At 49.4% G+C, this 23,797-nt stretch overlaps 3 protein-coding genes across 6 annotated transcripts in view; all 3 read left to right on the forward strand.

Annotated features, from left to right (window-relative positions):
- Window positions 1-1,509, forward strand: part of SNAPC4 (small nuclear RNA activating complex polypeptide 4) — a 32,444-nt gene extending 30,935 nt beyond the window's left edge. The window contains exon 25 of one of the 2 annotated variants that reach the window (XR_012642113.1): window positions 1,389-1,509. The gene's annotated coding sequence lies outside the window, so the exon portion shown is untranslated. The remainder of the gene's footprint in view (window positions 1-1,388) is intronic. The other variant, XM_074973811.1, reaches the window with a different exon arrangement.
- CARD9 (caspase recruitment domain family member 9) lies at window positions 1,410-17,831 on the forward strand. Of its 3 annotated transcripts, none has more exons than XM_074973812.1 (13): window positions 1,410-1,550; window positions 3,522-3,745; window positions 5,505-5,642; window positions 6,879-7,204; window positions 8,000-8,179; window positions 9,032-9,184; window positions 9,587-9,712; window positions 9,817-10,008; window positions 10,588-10,629; window positions 11,611-11,659; window positions 13,851-13,921; window positions 15,641-15,717; window positions 17,049-17,831. In XM_074973812.1, the coding sequence occupies exons 2-13, from the start codon at window positions 3,562-3,564 to the stop codon at window positions 17,143-17,145; spliced, it is 1,635 nt and encodes a 544-aa protein (XP_074829913.1). In that variant the 5' UTR covers window positions 1,410-1,550; window positions 3,522-3,561; the 3' UTR covers window positions 17,146-17,831. The 3 variants fall into 3 exon arrangements, 2 of the variants coding, with proteins under 2 accessions (XP_074829913.1, XP_074829914.1); XM_074973813.1 differs by having other exon boundaries at window positions 13,854-13,921; XR_012642114.1 differs by lacking the exon at window positions 17,049-17,831 and having other exon boundaries at window positions 13,835-13,921; window positions 15,641-15,720.
- A 1,376-nt stretch (window positions 17,832-19,207) lies between these two features.
- DNLZ (DNL-type zinc finger) lies at window positions 19,208-21,573 on the forward strand. The gene is made up of 3 exons (XM_074973498.1): window positions 19,208-19,417; window positions 20,377-20,516; window positions 21,277-21,573. Exons 1-3 carry the CDS (start codon window positions 19,208-19,210, stop codon window positions 21,446-21,448), a joined length of 522 nt encoding a protein of 173 aa, XP_074829599.1. The 3' UTR covers window positions 21,449-21,573.
- The last annotated feature ends 2,224 nt before the right edge of the window (window positions 21,574-23,797 follow it).

Genomic DNA, 23,797 nt, shown 5'->3' on the forward strand with positions numbered 1-23,797 from the left:
ACCTGCAGCCCCCATGCTCCTGAGCAACCTCTTGCCATTATTTGTCAAGAAAACATAAAAATAGAGGCAGGTTTTTATGCTGTAAGATGGCACTGAAGTACTGTCATGATGAAGGCCCCACAATGTGGGTAGGTCTATCAGCACATTGTTTTCAGATCAGCCTCACACTAAGTCTTCACAAGTATATCTTAGAAGGCATATGCTACGCGTGCAGTTTGTACGCAGCAGGAAGCACAGGGTTACAGAAGCTCCAACCAGTTTTTCTCCACCCAGAGGGTTTGTGCTGAGGTACCGGGGCGGGGGGAGGCTCTGACAGCCCTGCATGAGGCCGTTCAGGAGTTTAGCCTGTAGAACAAAAGCAGGGAGAGGTGCTGATCCAAAGCTGTGTGACGCTGCGTTAACTGCAGGAGTATCGAGTTATGTGAATCCTCTGGACTCTTTAAAATCAGGTGGCTGTTGAATTGTCATCACTGTTACAAGTCTCGAGTTGTGTGGGAAGAACAACAAAAATAGTTCTGTAAAGGAGCAGTCAAAATGATTTGTGCGCATGCTTAAAATCCTCCAACTATTGCTCGACTGCCCCTCCCATCACGTGCTTAGAGCTGGGGCCTAGGAGCCAGGACTCCTGGGTTCTGTTCCTTGCTTTGTCCAACTTGAGACACCTAGGGCCTGACTCTTTTTTGAAGGGCCGAGTACCCACAATTACCACTGAAGTCAATGGACACCCAAAACTTGAGGCTCCATTTGGGAAAGTGTCATAATGGTCTATCCCATCAATCGCAGGCACACCTGCTATGGTTCTACACCAAAAAAGGGACAAGAATTCTATCTGCATTCCGGCACAAAGGTGTTGGTGTGTTGATAAGGCTGCCGTTAAAGGTATCAAGGCTTAAGCTGAAAGGCTGTTATAACTCCAGTTGTGTGGGGCGGTTGTTGATTTTTTTTAAATGAAAGCATTAGTTCTGTTTATTATCTCAACCCTCCTGTCCCTGAAGATCCCTGTCATATAATGTTGGACCTAGAAAGAGGAGAACCTACTTCAGAAGCTGTCGTTTTCCCACATGGCTGTTAATGCAAGTTTCTTACTGAAGAGATTGTACATTCTAGATAGTGCCAGTGCACTCCTGTAATACTTCTCATCAGTGGAACCTTATTAACCATTAAATAAAGAAGCCTCAACTGCTTCTCAGAGGTATTGCGTGGTACAGATGGGGAAATTGAGGCGCAGCGAGACTAAGTTATTCAGCAAGTCAGTGGGGATGTGAGGTACTTCCAGCCACTTTTTTTTTCCGTTTGTGGCTTCCTCTTTTTTTCTTTTGTCTCGGATAAATGCTGTTACCCACTGGTTTCCCCCTTCTTCTTTTTACTCCGAGTCATCTGTGTTGCAGACGGACTATTTAGGGAGGCTGCCATGCCGCTGGGTTTGCTGGGAGATTGGGCACAAAGATCATTGCCATGCTGAGCCAGTGAGAGAAGGAGAAGAGAGCCTGTGAGAAGAGGAAACACTTGATGTGCAGGGCCACGTTGGTCCATGTGACACAGAACAACTGGTAATTATGGAAATCTGGATCCAGTTTTTGTCTAGCGGGAAGAGTGGGGTGTGTATCGACTAGGCAATGCATTTCTACTTCTCTTACCTGGCTGGGAACTGGGACTGGCTCTGCTAGTGGGCGGAGCAGTCTGTGTGCTGGGGTAGCAAAATGTTTAGGGATGGGTCAGGCAGGCTGCTGAAGTCAATTCCACTAGCTTTACCTAGTGTCGATCACTGTAGTATCTATGCGTTGAAGTCAGTGAGAGTTTTGCCTGTGTGGAAACAGAGTAAGACTTGTAGAATTTGGCCCGCTACGAGAGGGGGAGCTAGATATATCCCAGGCTCTACAGAGCTGCTGCTGTCAGGAATGATGCAGTTTTCCCCCAAACAAGGGAAACACTCCTGGATTTGTAGGTGGCTGGCAGCCACTCTGGGCCACTGGCTACTGCAACAAATCCTGTTCTGATATGAGCACTGCAATCAAATGCCTGGGTTAGAACCTAGGCACCCATTTTGGTGCAGCATTTGGCCCCAAATGGGCAAAACAAGGAATGGGGATAAGAGGAAATGTGTTAGTGTTTCATTACAGACAAAGCCATCGTTAGGTCAGAGAGGTCTTGATGCAGCGTCAGGTTATTTCACGTTATTTTCTCTAAACAGGAACAGTGAACCTGGCCCAAGTGTGCATTCCTTGTATCAAAATGTGATTTGCTAATCAAGGATAATGCAGATCTAACTGTAGGCTAAAACTTCTGTAATGTGGCTTCTGCATCTTGATGACTACAGTCCCTGAATGGCTCCCTGATTTCCTCGAATCAGCGTTTAGCCTAGTTTGAGCTGACACTGGAAAATTCCAGTCTGGTTTCATTTTGGTTTGTGGGTGTATCGGAAAGATTGCACTGGGGAGGAAGCATTATGGGAAAGAAATCTCAAAGTGCAGCTGCTGCTGAGGGTGGATGCCGATAAGTTCCTGCAAAAATGACACGCAGGAGGCTCTCTGCAGTGACACAATGCTCTGTTGACCAGCTCAGGCAGTGATGTTTCAAAGCAATGTGCATGGTGCATGTAAACGTTGCTAGGGTTATCCAGAGCTTGTGACTTGCACGTGCAATGTGTCCGGCACTGCATATGGTTTGCAACGTTCTGTGTAAGTTGCAAGATTGTGTATAGTTGTGGGTTTTGCACATTCTCTTCCTTTGCAAATGCAAATTAGACACAATTAAAAATATTAGCTGTTGGTAGTTACAGTTAACTGCAATTTAAGAGCATAGATGTGGAGGGTTCTTCCCCCTGGAGCCTTTCAAACAGGTTCACTCTAATGTTCTATCCCTGTTGCCTGAGGGGCTGTACAACACCCTCTCCTTAGATCTCTGGTTTCAAGCAGGTAATAGCTGTCTGTTGTGTGATGGTTCCTTGTTTATGCTCCACCCTTGCACGTGTGGGTCATTAGATTAGGTTTGGGCCCAATCCCAAGCGGTGCTGAGTATGTGTGACCCCAGGTAATGTTGGTGGGACATGTAGGTTCTCCCTTGGTATAGCCTGTTGGGAATCCATATGCAATTTGAGTTCCTGGTGTCCCCAGCATCCACGCAGGAGCTTCTGGTCTTCAATGCTACTGACCCACGGTGCACACTAAGTGGTTTCACTTCCCTCCTGTAATGACTCAGGAGATGGCCGGTTGAAGGGCACTCACCAGAATTTCATCACCTCTTCAGCAGTGGTGCCAACCCTGCCAGCTGCTGAAGGAGCTTGGGATGTAGTACTTGCACAAGCTGGCATTTCTGGACATGAAGTGCCCCATGACCCGATCTGTTCGTGCAAAGGGGGGTGCCTGTATTTTTTGCGTACAGAGTTACAGGCTGCTGTGGGAAACGTGGTCGTCCCTTATAGTCAATGAGCGTGTTCCTAGTCTCAGGTTGATGGTGTTGGGCCAGCTGCTATCCTTGCTGCTCATCCCGAGCTGCTCTGAGGCTTGTGGTGTGGCTTTCAGACAAGAAGACCTGGCCTGCCAGTATTTCTTGCTCTCTGCCATGTCGGAGCAGGAAGATGATGAAATGTGCTGGAATAACTTGGAGAACTTCCGGGTGAAGCTGATCTCAGTGATAGACCCCTCCAGAATAACGCCTTATCTCCGCCAGTGCAAAGTGATTAACCATGATGACGAAGAGCAAGTGCTTAACGACCCCAGCCTGGTCGTCCGGAAACGGAAAGTAGGTGGGTACTGAGCAGCTTCCGACTCCACGTGTTTGTGTGGGTGGTCTGCCTCTGGGGTGATACACTGGAATGAAAATGCCGTGGTGTCAGTTGCTTCTGCAGGCCACATGGTGTTACCATCAACCCATGTAGTGCAATTCTGGGAATCATGCTTTCAAGGTGCATCTTTTCCCAGCCATTTGAGAATGGTTTTCTCTAAATCCAAATAAACAGGTAAATCATTCCTTCTCCTCAAGCTAACGTGGTGGATTTTCCATCACTGGCAATTTTTAAATCAAGATTGGATTTTATTTAGTGATTTATTTTAAGATCTGCTCTAGTTCAAAAGGAAATTATTTTGGGGAAGTTTTCTGGTCGGTGTTATAGTTGAGGTCAGACTAGAGGATCACAGTGATCCCTACAGGCCTTAAAAAGCTCTGAATCTAGGATAAACTATTCCTGTATCTCAGGTTCAGAGGGACTCTTGCAACCTTAGAAAGAAAAATTAGTCTGTATTACTAGGAGTCCCTGGGGTTATTCAATCTGAGAACATTACAAATCAAAGGTAATTTTCACCACTTATTCTATTTTACAATATTAACCCCTAGCTTTTTTGTGACTGTTTTCATCAGTAGACCTCAGTGCTTTAGTATTGTTACCCCCATTTTACAAATGGGGAAACTGAGGCACGGAAAGGGGAAGTGACTTGCCCAGGGTTACCCAGCAGCCAGAGATGGGAACAGAATTGAGGGCTCTGGCATCTCAGCCCAGTGTCTTAGCCTCTAGGTCACGCTGAATCACTGTTAGACCTCTGGAGGCTACTACAATCTAAACAACTGAATCAGGATTGAGATCCTGTTGTACTAGGTGCTGCGCAGACACAGCCCCTGCCCAAAGAGTTTACAGTCTCAGAACAGTTGGGTTTCAGAAAGTGTGGGCCATGAAGTGAGGCCGGTCGCTTTCCCTTGGTTAGTGAGTTACGCTTTCCAGTTCTCCTTCACCACCATGGCAAGGAGCCGAGATTGGAAAGGCTTATTGTGGACTCCTCCCTTGCCTCCGTCCAGCTGAGTGTAGAATTATTCTCCTGCAGGATATTGACTGGCACACGCTTTGCTGCTGTTTAGGTTTCCAGCATTGCAGGGAGTGTTTAACTTCAGAATGACACAATGAGAGAGACTTGACTGTGAAAGCGTCTCTGGTCCTATTAGACTTTAGAATTCCAACTTTAAAAGCTGGTGACAGACTCCCTGCTTCTCTTGCTCTCACTGTGATCCCGCTTGTAGCAGGAGACGGAGGCTCGGTCCCGCTGACCTCGAGAGTGGAGCAGAGGCTCCAGCACTTCATGGCAGGTACTTTTGCCTCTTGCGGGATCAGGACATCTGTGCCAGAAGTGGGGCCCACCTAACCATCGCCTCTTCTTGAATTTGAGACCAAAGCTGCCCAGAGTTATAGGAACTGCCATGGCTGTTTCATTCAAGCCTGCCCGCTCCTCCTCCTCCCTAGCCTTTCGCAAGGGATTGCTTCTCTTGCAGCACTTGCTGTTCGCAACACTAAAGTAGGAGCAGGGGCCTAGGGGCAAACCCTGCAGCCGTTGCTCAGTTAAATTGCCCCTTAAAGCCAGTGAGTTGCCTGGGCCATGCCTGCAGGGTTTGACACCAAGGACTCTTGTCTGCTCCTGCTTACAGAGGAACGCAAGTACCAGCCATCTCTGGAAGTTCAGGGAACGTGTGTTACTCTGACATGCTATGTTGCAGTAAGTGCCTTTGTTTCTGTATTGCAGGCGTCCTCCTGGATATACTTCAGAGGACAGGCCAGAAAGGTTTTGAGGCCTTTCTTGAGAGCCTAGAGCTTTACTACCCACAGTTATATATGAAAGTAACCAGCAAGGAGCCCAGCAGGGTCTTTTCGATGATTATAGGTAACGTTTTGATTCATTCCCACAATGGTCTCTTTATTTGATGCTGCTTTGCAGCTAGAGGAGACCTCAAATTCCACACCCAGTTAAATCCCTGGTGGCTCATGTGGGCAGAGCCCCAGCCAGCCTTTCAGACTGGGCCACTGGCTCGAAAGCTCTTCAGCGAGGGTCAGACTAACCTTCATGAGCAGCCGCCCAATACTAAGGCCCCGATCCTGCAGTCAGATTCCTGCGGGGAGAGCTCTGTGGAAGCCAAGGACCCCCGGGCCTACCCACCCAGATCAGATTATAGGTTGGAGACTAAAAACACAATGCTGTGTTAGGAGCTACATCGCCACCCTCTCCTGGGGAGTGCCAGTGCTGCTTCCCTGTATCAGAAGGAAGAGCAGATGCTAGATCAGGGGTGGGCTGTCTCTCCCCAAACAGCCAGCCCCCACCCCCTATCTGCCCCCTTCCACTTCCTGCTCCCTGACTGCCCCCCCTCAGAACCCCTGACCCGACCCATCCCACCCACTCCCCACTCCCCTGTCCCCTGACTGCCCCGACCCCTATCCAGCACCCCCCCCCCCGACCGTCCCCACCCCCTTACCATGCCGGAGCCAGTCACACCGCTACGTTGCCCGGCAGGAGCAGCAGGCCAGAGCGTGAGGCTGCGGGGGAGGGGAACAGCAGGGGACGGGCCAGGGGCTAGCCTCCCCGGCTGGGAAGTCAGGGGCCAGGCAGGACGGTTCCGTGGGCCGGATGTGGCCTGCAGGCTGTAGTTTGCCCACCTCTGTGCTAGATAATGGCCCAGTTCCCCTCATGGACTGTTCAGCCGTGGTGTAAGGAGACAGAATTCCCCATGAAATCACCAGGAGGTGCCCCCACTGAACATGGCTCCCAGAGTGGCCGAAGCCTGAGGCACTGTTCTGGAGCACCTGGCATGTCCACAGGCCACTGATGGTACAGGGCGAGGTGGGTCATTGCTCATTCTGGCTCTGGCCAGCTGTACGTCAGCATGACTGTACTGGGTGTGATCGTGCTGGCCATGGGGCTGGCTCGAGGGCCGGGGGAAGAAAAGCTGCCGTGGCACTGACCTGTGGGTGTTGAGTACATGCGCCGTGGATTGGACAGCACTCGTCTGGAGGTTTTGTGATCCTGACTCATGATCAGGGACCTTTCTGCCTGGGATTGGGGACTCAAGCTGGGCCCAGCTAAGTGGGGCGGGGACCATGTTGTGTGAGGGTCTCTGTTGTGCAGACACCGCGGGGGAATCGGGCCTGAGCCAGCTCCTGATGAACGAGATCATGAAGCTGCAGAGCGCTGTGCAGGAGGAGAGGAGGAAGGCCCAGGAGCTCAACATGTGGCTCCATGCCAAGGAGGATGCGATCAAGGAGATGCGGGTGAGGGACAGCGTGCTGCGGAAGCACCAGGAGAGGGCCCAGAAGATGAAGGAGGAGAGGGACAACTTGGCCAAGGAGCTGCGGAAATGTAAGGATGAGAACTACGACCTGGCCATGAGCTACGCCAAGCAGAGCGAGGAGAAGAACACAGCCCTGATGAAGAACCGGGATCTGCAGCTGGAGGTCGGTGCCTTGCCTGCTCTCCTTCCTCCCTCATGCACCCCCCAGGATTTGGAGAGCTGAGCACAGTCGGGCCTTAGCGACCGCACGCTATAGTCAGTTGGGCGCCTCTCTTCTGCACCGCGTGCCAGGAGTCCTGAATGTGCTGGGCAGGACTAGTGCATTAAAGGGGATTTTTGACACTGGGTGCTGCAGGCCTGGCTTTCCGCCTAGGGCAACAAGGGTGCACGCGATGCAGACTGCATCATGCAGTTGGTGCTAATTTGCAAGCCTATCAGCCCAGATGCTAGCGGCTGCGTGGGCCCTAGAAAATGAACAGGGTCTCCCTATGCAGGGATGGGAGAGCCTGGCAGGGCTGTCCCTGCAACTTGGCCTGTTAGCTCAGATCAAACGTTGCAGCAGCTGGGGACAGATTGCAATGCTGCTGCCATGTATCTTACGTGTGGGTAGGCAGGTACCATGTGCTGTGGGCAGAGAGAGGACTCTGCCTCAGGACTGTGCTGCATTCCCAGGGGTGGGGAAGGCATTCCCCTTGTGTTTCTTGCTGGAGGATGGGACTAAAACCATGCCACTACAAAGATGTCATAGAATATCAGGGTTGGAAGGGACCTCGGGAGGTCATCTAGTCCAACCCCCTGCTCGAAGCAGGACCAATCCCCAATTTTTGCCCCCGATCCCTAAATGGCCCCCTCAAGGATTGAGCTCACAACCCTGGGTTTAGCAGGCCAATGCTCAAACCACTGAGCTATCCCTCCTGGTGAGGCCTGACCAGCTCCAAACCCCCCTCCTCCCCTGCAGATTGACCATCTGAGGCACAGCCTAATGAAGGCTGAGGACGACTGTAAACTGGAGAGGAAGCACACGATGAAACTGAAGCATGCCATTGAGCAGCGGCCGAGCCACGAAGTGGTGTGGGAGATCCAGCGGGAGAAGGAGCTGCTGCTGGCCAAGAATCAAGAGCTGGAGAACACGCTCCAGGTCTGAGGAGGGCGGGCGTTGGGCCTCTGGGACTGGTTGGGGTAGCAAGTCTGCCTTGCTAACGCAGGCTTCTCCAAGGGGGTTGGTGTCAGGGCCCCCTCTTGGTGAGGCCGGGGAGCTTGGCGGGGTGAGAGCCGTGGGTTAGAGCAGAGTGTGCTCATGGGTGCGTTGTGGCAGAGGGACCCCCTGAGCGGTGGTGGTGGGTTATATGGTGTGTAAAGGTTGACAGCAGCTAGATGGGCTCAGAGGGGAGAGGTGTGAGCAGCCGTGGTGGCAGAGGACTACAGCATTGGAGAGAACAGCTAGGCCTGAGGCTCAGAAGGGTTTAAATCAAGGTCCCCAGACTTGCCCAACTCACTCTGCACCTTCCCCTAAACTGGCTGCCGTGACAGCGGGATCCGAGGCTGGATGGGGGGACTGATCATGCCTGGCACGTTCTGTGTTCTGCAGGGCTGCACAGGAGCCTGCGGATCACACCTGCCTGGCAGGAAATGGAGCAGAGCGCAGACGCCTTCATCTGTAACATGGAGGGCACAGTGGCCTGTGGGAAGCACAGATCCTGGCACATGATGCCCTGTGTTGCTCAGAGCAGCACTTGCTAGGACTCTCGCTCTCCAGGCGACTCCCCTCCATCTCACAGATGAGGGCAGCCCGGTGCTGCATCGGAGAGCGCGTTGCTCACCTCCGCTTTAACCCGGAGGCAGGGTGGAGGCCACGGGGGTGGTGGAAGGGCAGTGAGAATTGGCCATTAGTGCTGTTAGGCTCAGGAAGGGGACAGTACCTCCTGACCCCTGGCTTTCCTAGCCAGTTAGGCCATCCCTTATTGTAGCCCTCTGCCCCTTCCTCCTGGAGGTCGCCAAGGAAGGGAACTTGGAGAAGAACATCCTCTACGTCCAGGCTCTGGAGGCTGATCGGAGACGGGCACTCGGAGAGCATCAGGAGCTGGTGAACACCATCTACAGCCTGCGCAAGGCACTCCGGCAAGCGGAGGATCTCCGGGACAAAGTACAAAGTCTGGCGGGAGCAGGGAGAGATGGAGTAAACTCAGCATGGGAATGTGTGTGCCATGAAAGCCACTCTTCCCTGTGGAGCAGAGCAGCACCTGGGCAACTAGCACTGCAGCTTGGCTTCTGGCTTAGATCAAATGTTGCAGCAGTTTAATGAGAGACATGCTCTGATGGGTACTCCTCTGCTCTGGTACTGACTCTCTGTGTTGGGAAAGACTTGGCCCCTCTCTGCCTCACGTATAAGATGGGGATGATGACACTGATCCACCTGGATCACCAGGAGAACTGATCAGTTACTGTTTGCAAAGTGCTTACATCGGCCACACATCTCCTTTGCCTATTTACACTACAAGCCACGGGTGTTTCAAGGGTGAAGTGAGCTTCTGTGCTTTCCTTGCAGCACGCGGAGGAGAAGGAGGTGCTGGAGCTGCAGTGCATGTCCCTGAGGAAGGACTCCTGGATGTACAAGGATCGCATCGAGGCCATCTTGAAGCAGATAGAAGAAGTGGCTGCAGAAAGAGATCAGGTGATAAAACCTACTGTTTGGAGCACAGCTACCAAAGATAATGGAAGGTGTAAGCTCAGGCACCAGGTCAGTGACACGCTTTGCCCTCCTGCTTTCCGCACCAGGCACTGCTGACCCGAGAACAGTTCCACATGCAATACTCCAAGAGCCTGGTCGACAAAGACGCATACCGCAAAGAGATCCGGGAGCTGGGGGAGAGGTGCGATGAGATGCAGCTACAGCTGTTCCAGAAGGAGGGCCAGTTACTAGCTGCTGAGGCCAAGCTGAAAAAGTTGCACCTGGAGCCACCCATGCTGGTATGTCTGCAGGAATACACAGCTACATGCAGGTACTGTGGTATGGGCAGGGGAAGAAGCCGGTGAGCCCTGGCTGTGGGTGTTCCACTGACTTCATACACTGATGCTGTCTGTAGTTGGGATCAGCCTCGATTCAGCAATTAATGGCTGTGCTTAGACAAGGGAAGCTGGAATTCACCACAGTAGAGCTCACCCTAGTTTCCAGTGTAAGTAGTCTCCGACAGTGCAAACGCATCCCTTCCTTGTTTGCATTTGGGGCTGCCGCTGGTGCATCAAGGCCAACTGCTGGTGACTGAAGCCCAGGAAGGACAAGGCTTGAGCCATTGGGGTGAAATTGGGGTGGGGGCGAGGGAAGATATACCATAACTGTTCCTAAACCCAGAATGAAAACAATGCCCTAATATCATAGTCTCTTGGGTGCCTTCTGTTTGAGCCAGTAGGGGCAGGTAAGAGGGAGGAAATCCCTGCGTCTTCGTTCCTAGCTTTCGTTCCGTTTTACGTGCCATCGTTGCTGCTGTCTCACTGTGGAGTGTGGTCTGCATACAGATCCCTGACTGGCTTGTTTTCTTACAATTCCAGACTTCTGACCTAGATGACACCTCGCCCAGGAGTTCCCAAGAGGTGAGGAAGGTGGCTAGCTGGCTTTAGTCTGACCTCCTTATGGAAGGTCCTCGGGTTCCCCAGCTCTGCTCAAAGGCTCCTTAGCAGATAACTTGCAGCCAGCTTCTGTTTGTGCTCGAGTGGCACGAAGCACCCGAAAAAAAAATCCCAGCGTAACCAGCCAATGGAGGATGCCCTGGTGCAGACAAACCTCTAGGAGGTGTAGATCCTGTCATAGCAGGTCTTCCCCCTTTGCAGCTGCCAGAAGAGTGTGTGTATCTGGGGGAGAGAGCAGCGTGGCGAGGACAGTGCTCCAGCCATCCCTGTGAGCAGGAACCAGGATTAGAGTAGTACCAAGGCTGCTCTGCTTTTATACTGGAGACCAGCCCAGTGGCTGGATGACATCGGGTTTGAGAGGATGTGTGCACCCATCCTGAGAGTCATCCAAGCACATCTGGGCTGCAGCTCAGATTCTGGGCCAAGATTTGTAGCTCTGTGAGTGTAACTTTAAATGCTTGGGATACAAATAAAAGGCCCAATTCTGCAGCCCTGAATCGGGTGGGGAGCCCCACTGACTCTGAGCTGATGACACAAGTCTCTGTGAGAATGCATTGAGACAGCCTTTCCAGCATGGTCCTTAGCATGGCCAGATTGCTTCAGCTGCTATGAGGCAGCCGCATTCAGTGGTAGGTGATGAGACTGATGTGGGACAAAAGGTGCCATACACACAACAGAGATATTATCCTATTGGTGTGGGGTAGTGTTTTCACTGGAGAATTGGCTTCATTCATGCATAGCACTTGTATCTACAGGCATGTCACTAAGGTGATATTGGGTAGGATGGGTCGGCTGCCTTGCAACTCTCGCTAGACTGGAAAGAGAAACTTGTGGAATCCTGGGGCTCTGTTTATTTTTATTATTTGTCTTTTTTGTGGGAGATGAGGAGAGGAAAATGAGTATTGCTATTTCCCCAGATCAGACCTATTTCTTTTTGTCCCAAAGCTCTCTTTCCATGGAAACCTAGATGAGGACACGCAGCTGTCTGATAAAAGTAAGACTTTTTGTTTAATTTCTGCTTGGAGACATTGGAGCAGTATTCCCGAGACCGTATGCCTGGTGGTTAAAGCAGGCAGCTGGGAGTTGGGAACTCCTGGGTTCTGCCACTGGCTCTGCTGTGTGGTCTTGGGGCATCACTGGGGCCTGAATTCTCAAAAGTAATTAATGTTTTTTGGGGCCCCAATTTGGGACATGCTTAAAGGATCTGATTCTCCCAGGGTGGGTTCTCAGCACTTTGTGAAAGTCAACCCACAGAAGATGTCTCAACTTTGTACCCCAAAATGGAGGTGTCTGGAACCCCTGGTCATCTCCCGAAAGAGATGTCTGTGAAGCCCCTTGCTGAGCGCTTAGAGCTTTTTACCTTCATTCTTCTCTTCATTACATGTGATGTGGGAGGATCCTCCAGTGGCTGCATTCTGGAAGGAATATATTGGACTAGCTCAGTATAACAGCACTAGGCAGTACTGTTCCATTTGGTCCAAAAGTCTCATTATTAAGAGATTTCCAGTGTATTGATGCCCCTAGGAAAAATGAGCTTGGAGATGTGCAGGGCCTGACTTCTCAAAGACGTGGAGGACTCTCTGTCCCCAGTGAAGTTAAGGAGTACTGCGGGCACTTGACATCTATGAAAATCAAACACTACGTGACTCGCCTGGGCTCTCTCTGCTAGTCAGGGCAGATCTGAGAACAGAACCCAGGTGTCCTGACTCCACTTTAACTGGACCATGCACCTTTCTCCATGCTCTTTGTTGGGTTGCTTTTTTCCTTAAATTAAGTTATTTTTACTTGGTTTTGACAAAAGCAGAACTAGCTAATGAACACACTATCCCCGGTTCTGCTTTCGTGGAGTCCCAAGTGGAAATGACTCATCACTGAGGAAGACTTGACAGGCTATGCTGAGGGTTTGAACTACACTTCCAAAAAGTTCTATCTAAAAAAGTATAGAGAAGGAAACTGCCAGCATGGGAGCGTCTTCCTGTTTTAACTTCTGAGGGGCCTGAATATTTTTTTTCACCCATTTTGAGAAGGCAGTTCACTCAAAAGCTTGAGAAACCCTGATCTGACTTTTTAAGTACCATTCCAGGTTGGTAGCGATCTCTGCTCCTGGATGGATTGCTGTGAGTTCAAGTTCTGCACTCACGTGATGAAATTATAGTGTGAACTGCACAATTCTATATAGGGTTGACCTTGCTAGAAAACTAGGCTGTGTTAACACAACCCTCGAGTGTGTTCTAACTAACATGATATTAAACATGACTTAGCTAGTGTGAACAGTGACAAGTCCATGTTTAATATCATGTTAGGTAATGTGACCTCTCAACTTGTCTTCATTAGAGAACAACCTAAGAGGCTGCTTTGTTGAGGTCCCAGATAGCAAAGATCCCACATCTTTTTGAAAAGTTAGGGAAAAACCCCACTGTCCTGAGCAAGATTCCAATGGCTAGTGAAATGGCAGCTTGCTCTAGTGGACTGAGGGCAGGACTGAAATCCAGGATCTCCTGAGGCCTGGTTTTCACTCTGCCACTGATTTGCTGTTTAGTTTTGTGCAAGTCACTTCAATTCTGTCTCCTTTTCCCCACCCATCCGTCAGTTGGGGACAGTAATGCAGATTACATTCCAAAGAGGTTGGAAGACTGGCTTAATGTACGTGCAGCACCTTGAAAACGTGGCACGCTCTGCATGTACCAAGCAATAATCTCCTACGCTAGGCGTGAGCTATTGCCAGTGACACAATGGCCATCGCCCTTCACCTGCATCGGTTACTGTGTTCTCGCTGTCTCACTCGTTAATTCTGCAAAGCGCTTTGGGACACCCGTGGTATGAAATGCACAATGTTTACAAGCAATTTGTTCTATTCCAAGGTTGTAAAACCACAAACCAATGACGTGAAGAAGGATGGGCTTGTGGTGAAGGCCCTGGATGGGGACATGAGAGATCGGGGATCAATTCCTGGCTCTGCCATGCAATCCCTGGGTAGTCTTGGGCAAATCACTTCATCTCTCTGCGCCTCCGCTCCCTATTTGTACAAAGGGAGAATCCTTCCTTTGTCTGCCTTGTCTCTATCAGATGGAAAGCTCTTTGGGGCTGGATCTGCTTCTAGAACAGCAGGGCCCCAAGTGCTAATGTGTAACAGATAATAAATAACACCACTTTGCGACTACACTTGCAGTTTTTCCTTCTCTCAGAAGATCTCCCTGAAGATCAGGATCAGCAGCTCAGTGCGTTAGAGAGCATTCAGTGCCTGCAGTCGTCAAACGTAAGTGTCTTTGTGAACCCTCCGCTTCTTGTGACCTCGCTCATGGCAATTAACATTTGCATTTGTGATAGGCTTGCCCAGTTTGGAGGTACCTGGCACTTTCGCAGGGAGAGCTGTGTATTCTCATGACCAAATTCATCCTTCAAATAACAGCAGGGCATCAGTGTCCCTTACATCTCTTCTGGAAGTTGCTGCTCTTCGGGAGTGGTATGGGTGGGAATGGAATCTGGCAATCAACACATCCGCTGCCGCACTGTCAGTCAGGAATGTACCGCTTTCAACTCATATTACAAGAATGGGCAGCCTACAGGTGCCATCTCCAGCAGGGCACTTTTGGGACTGTTGTTGGTGTTTCTCTCATCCACTTGACCTTAATGTTAGGATTTAGTGGCTGATCCTGCCTTCTTTGCATAACCTGAACTCCCGTTGTTGTTGTCGATCATCTATATTGCTGTAGTGCCAGATCAGGACCTTTGCCTGTACAGCGCCTCACGCAACACACAGTAAACGCTTGCCCCTGTCCCACAGAGCTTAGACTCTGTGGGTGTCTTGTTGAATAGGATTGGCTGGATCTAATTCAGGAATAATCCCCATTAAATTTAAGGGACGATATCGAGCGTCTGATTTTCTAGAATTAGCACTGGCAACACTATTTGGGTTTTTAAGCAATTTCCTATCGACGGGAGTGTTTTTCCTTTCTCATCTACGTCAGCCCTTTCAAATATCTCTCAGCTTCTCCTTTTTCTCCTAACATCGTGTTTCAGCCACTGCTCATTTCTCCCCCTGCTCCCCAAACCTGCTGTAGCTAATTAATGTTCAGCGTTTGTGTTGTCTGGGCACTGATGTTTGTGGTTAAATGGTCTCCAAAGTAATATTGCTGTTTCTACTCACGCTGCTGGGAAGAGTGTGAGAACCTCCAGCTTTACAAATGGATGAATGTGGACATCCCTTCTGTGCCCCAGGAGCTCTGCTGTCATTGCAAAAGGAGATCTTAAGTTGGTTTATCTTCTGATTCTGGTGTTTAGGGCTTGACCCTCCAAGCCCTCATTAGGGCAAGTAGCTCCATTGCGTTTGGTGGGATCGGTAGCATGAACACTAATCCGTAAGCGATGCAGGAGCGGGCTCCTGTACAACACACAGTGGGTGCTATGAAGAACCAGCCTGCTCAGGAGAGATGAGGGCAGTTCCGCAGTTGGGGAGGGAACTGTGGTGGCATGGATCTTCAGTCCATCAGACGCCTTCAGAATGAGGCCATAGAGTTTTAAGTGTGAGCCAGGGCCGGAGCCTGACTCAGCCATGCACAGGATAATAGGGCCAGGAGTGAATGCAGGAGGCTGTAATGTTCCCCTGGGACAGAAGCTGCCAGCACAAAGCTCGAGTGCTTTCTGAAGGGCAGCAGCACCCAGAGAATGCATTTGGCCATGAAGTTGCTCTCCGCCCATTCACTGGTACAGGCTCATTTTTAATGAGTGAATTGAGCACTCACGGAAACCACTGGGAGCACACATCGTGGCACTGCATGGACAGCGGCTGTCCATGTTCTCCACACCCCCTCCACTGCCCTGCCCATTGTGCCTCTCCTTTGTCCTTCAGAGGCCAACTCCAGAAGTTGAGTCTCGTTGCCCACGTAATTCCTGGCCTCTCTGTAGAGCAAGGCTGGCCCCATCCCCAGCCCATCCCCAAGCTTCAACTAGACCAGGCCTTTCTTTTCCTTTCCAGGAGGGTGGCCCACCCAATGGAGAGCTGGCTGAGAAGGAGCGGCGGCGGATGAAGGACAGCTTTGAACACTATCGGAGGTGTGGCCTGTGTTCTCAGGACTGCTCTTGCCATATTTGTTTGCGTAACCTACTGGTCACTGTGTGTCATGTCCCCTGTTGTGCCTGATCCACGGAGGATGAGAGTTTGTTACTGCCCCTTTTTCTAGCTCAAGCTGTAGGGACTCGTGCATTTAGTCCCAGATGTACCGAGCATGTTGGCCAAAATGGAAGCCGTTGCATTGTACTGAAACAAGTGTGGATGTTTTCAGACACAAATGTATAACATGGCCTGTGTCATAGGCTGCTTCATGCCATTTACCAATTCCACAGTAGTTTAACAGAGGGGTACCCAGAGGACATAAGCTGGGGGTGGTCACCTGGGTCATGGGCACTGGATCACAATGCCACTCACTCAGATTTGTAGGGGGTCTATGCAGGGGCTCATGGGCCATGGGGGTCAGGCTGCTGGTGGGGAAAAGGGGTTCCTGAGAGGAGAAAATGAGGGTCAGATGGCAGGGACACATCTATGCCTCCCACCCCAGACTTTTAATGGCACTCTGCAATCCTGGGGGCACCATGCTTTGGGAACTGCTGGCTTGGTAAGTTTGATCTATTTTACTAGCGCAGGGTTCCATCCTGCTACTGCTGACACCAAAGACCAAGTTCCTATTAATGAGACTCGGGGCAGGTTTGAGCCGTTTCAGAATTATTGCAAGCTGTGGAGTGCCTTCATCTCCGTCTTTGGGGATTGAAAGGGCCGAGCATCTTGTAAAATACGGATCTTAATTTGCACACTAAATAGAAATGATCCAAAAGAGCTAAATACTGGAGCAGATTACAGGAAACATCTAAAACCATGTTGTATTGTTTCTGTAAGTGGTGGTGTGCTGGGCTCTTATGTAATATTTGTATTCAAGAAGGAACTGAGAGTCTGGAAATTCTTGCGTTCAATTGTACTGTACTTAGAGGAATATAGGACTGGCTTTACTGCTCTAGACTAAACCCAATAAACTGCTTCTGATCACAGTCTATATTGGATGCTAGAGAAAACCCAGAATACTAATAACAATTGTGGATAATTTATTTGACAAAGTTGCCCCAATGAACAATGTTGATTCAGCCAGTGCTCCCCGGAAGGTACAGGTGTGTGAGATACTTTTATCATGGAAGGAGACTTCTTCCTGACCTTCAGCAGGTGATTACTTTGTTTCCCGATGCATGAATGTAGATAGGCCTTCTTAATCTTTACTTTGGCCGGTGTTTGACTGAGTACTAATTGAGTTTTTTGAGTTTGCTGGCTTATGTGTAATTGAGAAGCTTGTTGCTCATGGCATTTTCTTTTTCTCCTAAATGTTTAACCTAACTTACAGGAAGAGGGCATTGCGAAGGGTGCAGAAGGGCAGACACCATGAAGTGGATTGGGAAAACAACACTGGTAGTGACAACACAGATACTGAAGGCTCCTAATAGCATCAGCCCAACTGCAACGGAAATTACAAAAAGTTTGCTGGGGGTGTAGTGCAAGAATCTTCCCTTCTGCCCATCCAAGCTGATTGACGTTTAAAACTTTTTCTAAACCACCACCATGAACATTTACCAAGTCGAAGGCACTGGACTGGGATGCAGGAGATCTGGACTATATTTCTGCCTCTGCCATACCAATCCTGTGTGACCTTGGCCTAGTCACCTAACTGGTTGACATCTCTGATTCAGAACCCTAATTCTTTTATATATTTAATGGGGATGATGATGATGTCCTTCCACAAGGAGTTTAATTCATTTAGACTCATACCACAATTGCTGTAGCAGAAATCCTTACAATCATGGTGCTATGTTAGTGCATTGTAGTATTTTGTGCAAAAAACAGTCCAAGTAAAAAATATACTTTATTTGCTTAAAAAATGGGCTTAAGTGGTGTGCTAAAAATGTAAGGTATGCTAAAAGTTGTTGCTATGGCACCACACAACAATGGGATATGAAAAACCCTTTGTGTGTCCATATCCAGCCTACTAGCTTAAGAAAATCTTTATGATTTCCAGAAAAATAACTGAGGGAGAATATAATACCAATTAATGCCTCAATTCCACAATTGCTAGCCCCATCTGTTAAAAAATAACAAGCCATCCCCTGCTCACCACCAAACAAAATCGTGAGACTTTAATAAATGGATTCCTTTTATTTTATTATTTGCTTCCTGCATTCAGGTTGTTTTTTCTTCCATACCTATGAGGGCTAGAACTTTACTGTCTTGTTTTATGTTTTAAATGAAACCGGAAGAGCTGGGGCATTAAGCATGTTTGGAATGGCAACACTGTGCTCTTGTAACTCCAGCTCTGTGAGCAGGCCTCGGGTGGAGCTCTATGCAGGTGTCATGGCTGGGTACTCCAACACTGGAAGGGCCTAAACCAGAAAACTAACCAAATCTAGCAGGGTACAAAGGGCCTGCCCTTATATCATTAGTAAATATAAAAGCAAACACCCAATAGCATAGGTTTGACCAAAACTAATTTAGCTCCACTCCCTTGAATAGCATTTTTGAATATATAGCAGTTATGTTAAGCGCTTCTAAGGCTCTGTGTAATATCAAAAAGAGAGAGCACTAGTGTGTGGATAGTGACCCCGACTGCTGGTTTATAGGGGTAGATGTCCAATGCTAATAGCAAAGAAGAGAACACACTCTCCTTGCACATGACCTGCTGTCCTTCTGCCCACCTGCAAGTGGACTTATATAGCTTCACCATGTAACAGGTTTTTATTTCTCTTGCCTATTCAGTCAGCCAGCGGTTGCTAAGGTTTCTCGCACTACTCTGACAAGTGGGATGTGAGACCTTACTGGGCCCTGGCTTCCTCCTGGAGTGGTAGATAGTGCGCTCAGCGTGGAAGGGCTATCTCCAGAAAACCTGGGTCCGTGCTCTGCGCGGCCAGAGCCCCGGCTGGCTAGCAAGGGTGCCTCTTTACTTGGCATGGGGACAGTGGGATAGGTGTGCCTCTTGATGGCCCAGCCACCAAGGGTGGGGGGCAGAGCACCTACGACTCTGAGGGATGGGGGAAGGAGGGATCCCTTCTATCAGATGGATTTTTCTGGGGGAATGGGGACCTTGTATGTTGATTTAAGGCTATAGGGTCTAGAGGCAGTAGGGGAGACCCCCCCCCCAATTCAGTGGTTGGGGGAGGGGGAGACTAGGCAGGGCCTGCAGTGGGGGGCAGGGACAGGAGCCTCCTGTGTATGATTTTGGGGTCTAGGAGCAGGGCTCCCCCCAGGCACCCAGCTCGGGGATGTTGGGGAGGGCCCCTACTTCTGATTTTGCAGATAGAAAAGCCCGCCCCCCCCCAGTAGCCCGGAGGGGGCAGGACGGGCTCCTCCCGTAGCCCAGTGCGTGGGGACCCCGCCCTGTACCCCGGTGGATTGGGTGCACGAGGGCCCCCATATCCTGGGCCCAGCGGGGGCGGGGACCAGGCTCGCTGCCCGCACCTAAGATGGCGGCCGGGGCCTCGGCGGCCGCCCTATCCGACAGCCGGAGCGGGCGGGATGCTGCGGGCCGGGCGGAGGCTCGGGGCCCGGCTGGGGTCTGTGTGGCGATGGGCCCCGCCGCCCCGTCCCAGGGCCCGGGCCGCCCCAGGGCCGCGCCCCTGCTGCCCGGAGCCCGCCTGGCCTCGGGGGCTCTGCAGCGCCCCCGGGCCGGGCGGCGCCGTGGGGCGGGTGGAGGCCGCGCACTACCGGCTAGTGTACACCTGCCAGGTGGGGGGGCCGTGGGGGCTGGGGGCCCCTGAGGAAGGGGAGAGGCTGGGGTGGATGGGTGATGGGGGGCCCTGGGAGTTGGGTGCGAGGGGTACCCCAGTGATTGAGGGCTGAGGACTCGCGACAAGGTAGCTGGGCATATCGCTGTTATCTTTTGCGGGGCAGCTGTGTTGTTCTGGGGCTGGGAGTTGCTGCACGCTTGCAAACGAGGAGGCTCTTAAACCCCATAAAACCATGTTTTGTAGCCCCGCAGCCCCTATTGCAAAAGGGAAGGCGACTAAGGCTAGTGCCCACTAAAACTGCTTCCCCCTTTCAGCTCTTCTTTTAGTATTAATAAAGTGTGCGTGTTTCATTTAATCCCTTGAATGTTTTACTCAAAGCTAACGTGAGATGTCACGTTTTGGGTGAATATTTTTTAATCCGCATCGGGGTTGTTTTAGTTCATAATAATGTTTTGATTATTTGCCATCTGTGCTTTCATAGTAAAATTCAAACCTTTAAATCATATCCAAAATAAACTTAAATACAGAGGAGTTAGTCTTTCCTGAGGTTTAAAAACACAAACCAGTACAATCCATGGTACCTAAACAACCAAGAATATCAGGTTTGAGAAACTGATTTGTATTCTAGTTTACGTTTTTTAATTAGTCTTTCAGCAAGAGGGTAAGGAAAGATCAGTAAGTCTCAGAAATCAGAATGCATTTGAGACTGTGTTCTTTCCATTGGCCCAAGTTCAAATGGTATAGGAAGGGAGCATACAGCTGGGTAGGATCATATTGTGGGGCCGCATGACCACTTTAGTTGAAGAAATGTTATGGATGGGGGAAAACAAGTCCTTTTTACTGAGATAAACAGTGTCTCTGGTTTTGTTGGGTTGTAATAGAGTTGTGCGTTTTTACAAAAGAAACCTATAAAATGTAAGCATCTTGGTCATGAAATAAACTTTGTTTACTTTTTAGGTCTGCAAAACGCGGTCAGCAAAAACGATTTCCAAACTAGCGTATCATAACGGCGTGGTGATAGTAAAGTGTCCTGGTTGCAAGAATCATCACGTCATAGCAGATAACCTGGGATGGTTTTCAGATTTGGAGGGGAAAAGGTAAGTGTGTCAGTGACAGCAGCCTTCCCCCTTCTCCCCCCTGAAAGGCCATCAAAATATACCCCAGTCCTGTTTAGCTGGTGCACTGGACTTCTGTTTCTTGTAGGCTTTGTAAGTGGTGGTTTAAATGCTCAGGAGAGTTATTGCAGGGGATAATCTCTAATTAAGCCAACTTTCTGAAGCATGTAAGAAGACTCCACTCCCATGGCCGAGTTTTCTGACCCGTTGCAGATGGGTGGTATAAATAACGGAATCGCCCAACCAAGGCCCACTAAGTGGGATGTAGCCAAAACAGTTAGAAAGTGCATGTTGCACAGATATCACTGTTGCTAGTTGCAATCTTATTGCTGGATGTGATATTCTTTTGTTCTCCATCAGGCCTTATTAAATCATTGCTAGTCTCTGGCTAGCATGTTCAAAGGAGCCTAAAGGAGTTAGGTGCTCAAATCCTGTTGAATTTCAAAGGCTTCCAACTCCCTTCTACTCCTTTGAAAATCCTACCTCTGTCTTAACTGCAGTTGCCAAATTAGTGATCATGCTGGGTGAAAGTTGCCCCTAAAGGCCTGTAATCCCAGTTTCTCCACAGTCACCTGGACTAGCTCTGCTAGGAGAAAGTTATATTCATCTTCAGAACTTGAATCCCTGCTAATGGTGAAAACAGAATGCAGCTGAGAGCCCCTAAGCCTCAGCTGCAAAATCTAACATCTAGTCTCATGGGCACCTTTGTAATGTTACTAGTGTTTTTTAACTTGTAATTCAGGAACATTGAGGAAATCCTAGCAGCCAAAGGGGAGAAAGTGAGACGTGTGGTTGGCGAGGATGCCTTGGAACTGCTCCCGGAGAGGACTGCAGAGACAGAGTCTCAAAACCACCACACAGAGGGAGAAGGTGGGGGAAGGTCCTCGGAGTCTGGAGGCAAGGGAACAACCTGATCAACAGAGTTCCCTCTGCTCTGCACTTGGCAGAGAAAGACTTTGCCATTTCTCTCCCCCTTTCGACTTTGTGTTTTGTTTTTTTTTTAAATAAAGTCAAGATCAGGGAAGCCTTGGCCTCTGGTTTATTCCTGTCTTTGTACTGTGCAGCTTCATCTTTGACCAGTCACATGGGAGTTGTTTTTTATAGCTGGAATCTTCATGTTCTCACTGTAGCATGTAGTGGTGATTTTAAAACCAGCCTTATTTCTTAAATGACACTAGGAATCCTGCTTTGTTCTCTTGTTCCAAGCCTGGAACCAGTAGGTCTTCGTTAACTTGTTTGGGCCCAGAGGGGGAAAGCACTAAATTAGTGAGTTTTAGCAGTGTTTTGCTGTTCTCATCTGCTATCTGCATATATTAAGGTTAGTTCCTCAGGTGGTATAAATCAGCATGGCTGAATGGAGAGAGATTGACTCGTAGCAGCTGCCGAGCTGGGCTCTTAATGGAATTGGAGCTTGCATAGCCAGTGAGATTCTGTAGCAGGGAAGTATGCCTCCAGACCTCTCTGCTGCTTAGCGGGGTGGCTGTTCTGCCTCTTGTTTCCCCACCTTGGTTTCTTTCTTGCATCCACTATTAACTTTGGGCAGCTTCGTAAATCATCTGCCAGAGGTGGCTGGTACTTGGGGTCTGATTCCTCTGAGGATGAATGTTTGGTCTGTAGAAGGCACTTTCTTGTAGGGAAAGTGCAGCCCGCGGCGTGGGTGGTTTGGCTGTAATTATCTGAGAAGGATTTTGCACCCTTCCTGCCAAGGGGCTGCTGCAGTCAGGCTGTAGACCCCTACTCTGCCTTCCCTCGTCTCCATTCCAGCCACAAGAACCAGCAAATGGGTGAGTGACAAACCAGAGGTTTCTGCTTTACAGGCACTAGAACTGCAGTTAGTCTACCTTGGTTCTGCACCAGGGCCTTCTGGCAGGATGGGTGCGTGCACATACAAGCTAGAGGGATGATGTTTAGTCAGCTGCAGCTAAGATCTCCATTGTGGTCTACACCAGGCATAATGGAGGTAGCCAGAAAGCAGTTGCGCTGTCCTGGACACAACCTCTCCAGGTCATGCACAAACTTTCATCCTTTCATAATCCATCAGCAACACGCCCTGCTTTCCTGTGCTGCCCTGGGCATGTCTTGAACGCTGGGCTGGTGCCCAAGTGCTCCTGAGTTCTAATTTGGGCTCTGCCACAGTTGCTACATGGTGTTGGGCAAATCACTTCACCTTTCTACCTCAATTGTCCCCTGGTGCAAAATGGGGATTAGGAAATCTAATTCCGTTCCTCATAGGGGTGTTCTGAGGATTTATTAAAGTTTGTAAAGTGCTGAGGAGGTGAGTGCTAAGTCTGAAGAGTGTTCCTAGAGCCACTTGCCAAACACTATTGAGGTGCTTATTAATTTTATTATGGGATGTTAAAATCAACCACAGTAAAAACTAAAAGGCTAGCAGGATGACCTAGTGCACAATGTGATTTCAGTGATGCGTCTTGCGGCAGAATGGTCCCATCAGATTGTCTTTGGGAAAGATGGATTGACACCCTTTATTCTGGGGGAGGGGGGAAGAAAACGGACTAGTCCCTGAGGTGTAGTGGCCTTTCTTGCTGAAGTGTAATAAAGAGAACCCGAGTCCTTATCTGCGCTTAAATATCTGTCTCTTTAGGTTCTTATAAGGCCTTGCCAGAGTATGTGAGCACCTCACATATATTCATGAACTTGGTGCCATTCATCTGAAGCTCTCATAGTATTTTAGAAATGTTAATTTAGCCACCGAACGGCTCTGGGTGGAAGGCTAGGAGTGTCTTCATGCTTATAAAAAGAAAAGGAGTACTTGTGGCACCTTAGAGACTAACCAATTTATTTGAGCATAAGCTTTCGTGAGCTACAGCTCACTTCATCGGATGCATACTGTGGAAAATACAGAAGATGTTTTTATACACACAGACCATGAAAAAAATGGATGTTTATCACTACAAAAGGTTTTCTCTCCCCCCACCCCACTCTCCTGCTGGTAATAGCTTATCTAAAGTGATCACTCTCCTTACAATGTGTATGATAATCAAGGTGGGCCATTTCCAGCACAAATCCAGGTTTTCTCCGTACTTGTGGCACCTTAGAGACTAACCTGGATTTGTACTGGAAATGGCCCACCTTGATTATCATACACATTGTAAGGAGAGTGATCACTTTAGATAAGCTATTACCAGCAGGAGAGTGGGGTGGGGGGAGAGAAAACCTTTTGTAGTGATAAACACCCATTTTTAATAATATATAATATAATATATAATAATAATATAATATATATACCTCTCCTTGAGCACTGC

The sequence above is a fragment of the Natator depressus genome, chromosome 16 (assembly GCF_965152275.1).
Source record: "Natator depressus isolate rNatDep1 chromosome 16, rNatDep2.hap1, whole genome shotgun sequence".
Classification (NCBI taxonomy): Eukaryota; Metazoa; Chordata; order Testudines; family Cheloniidae; genus Natator; species Natator depressus.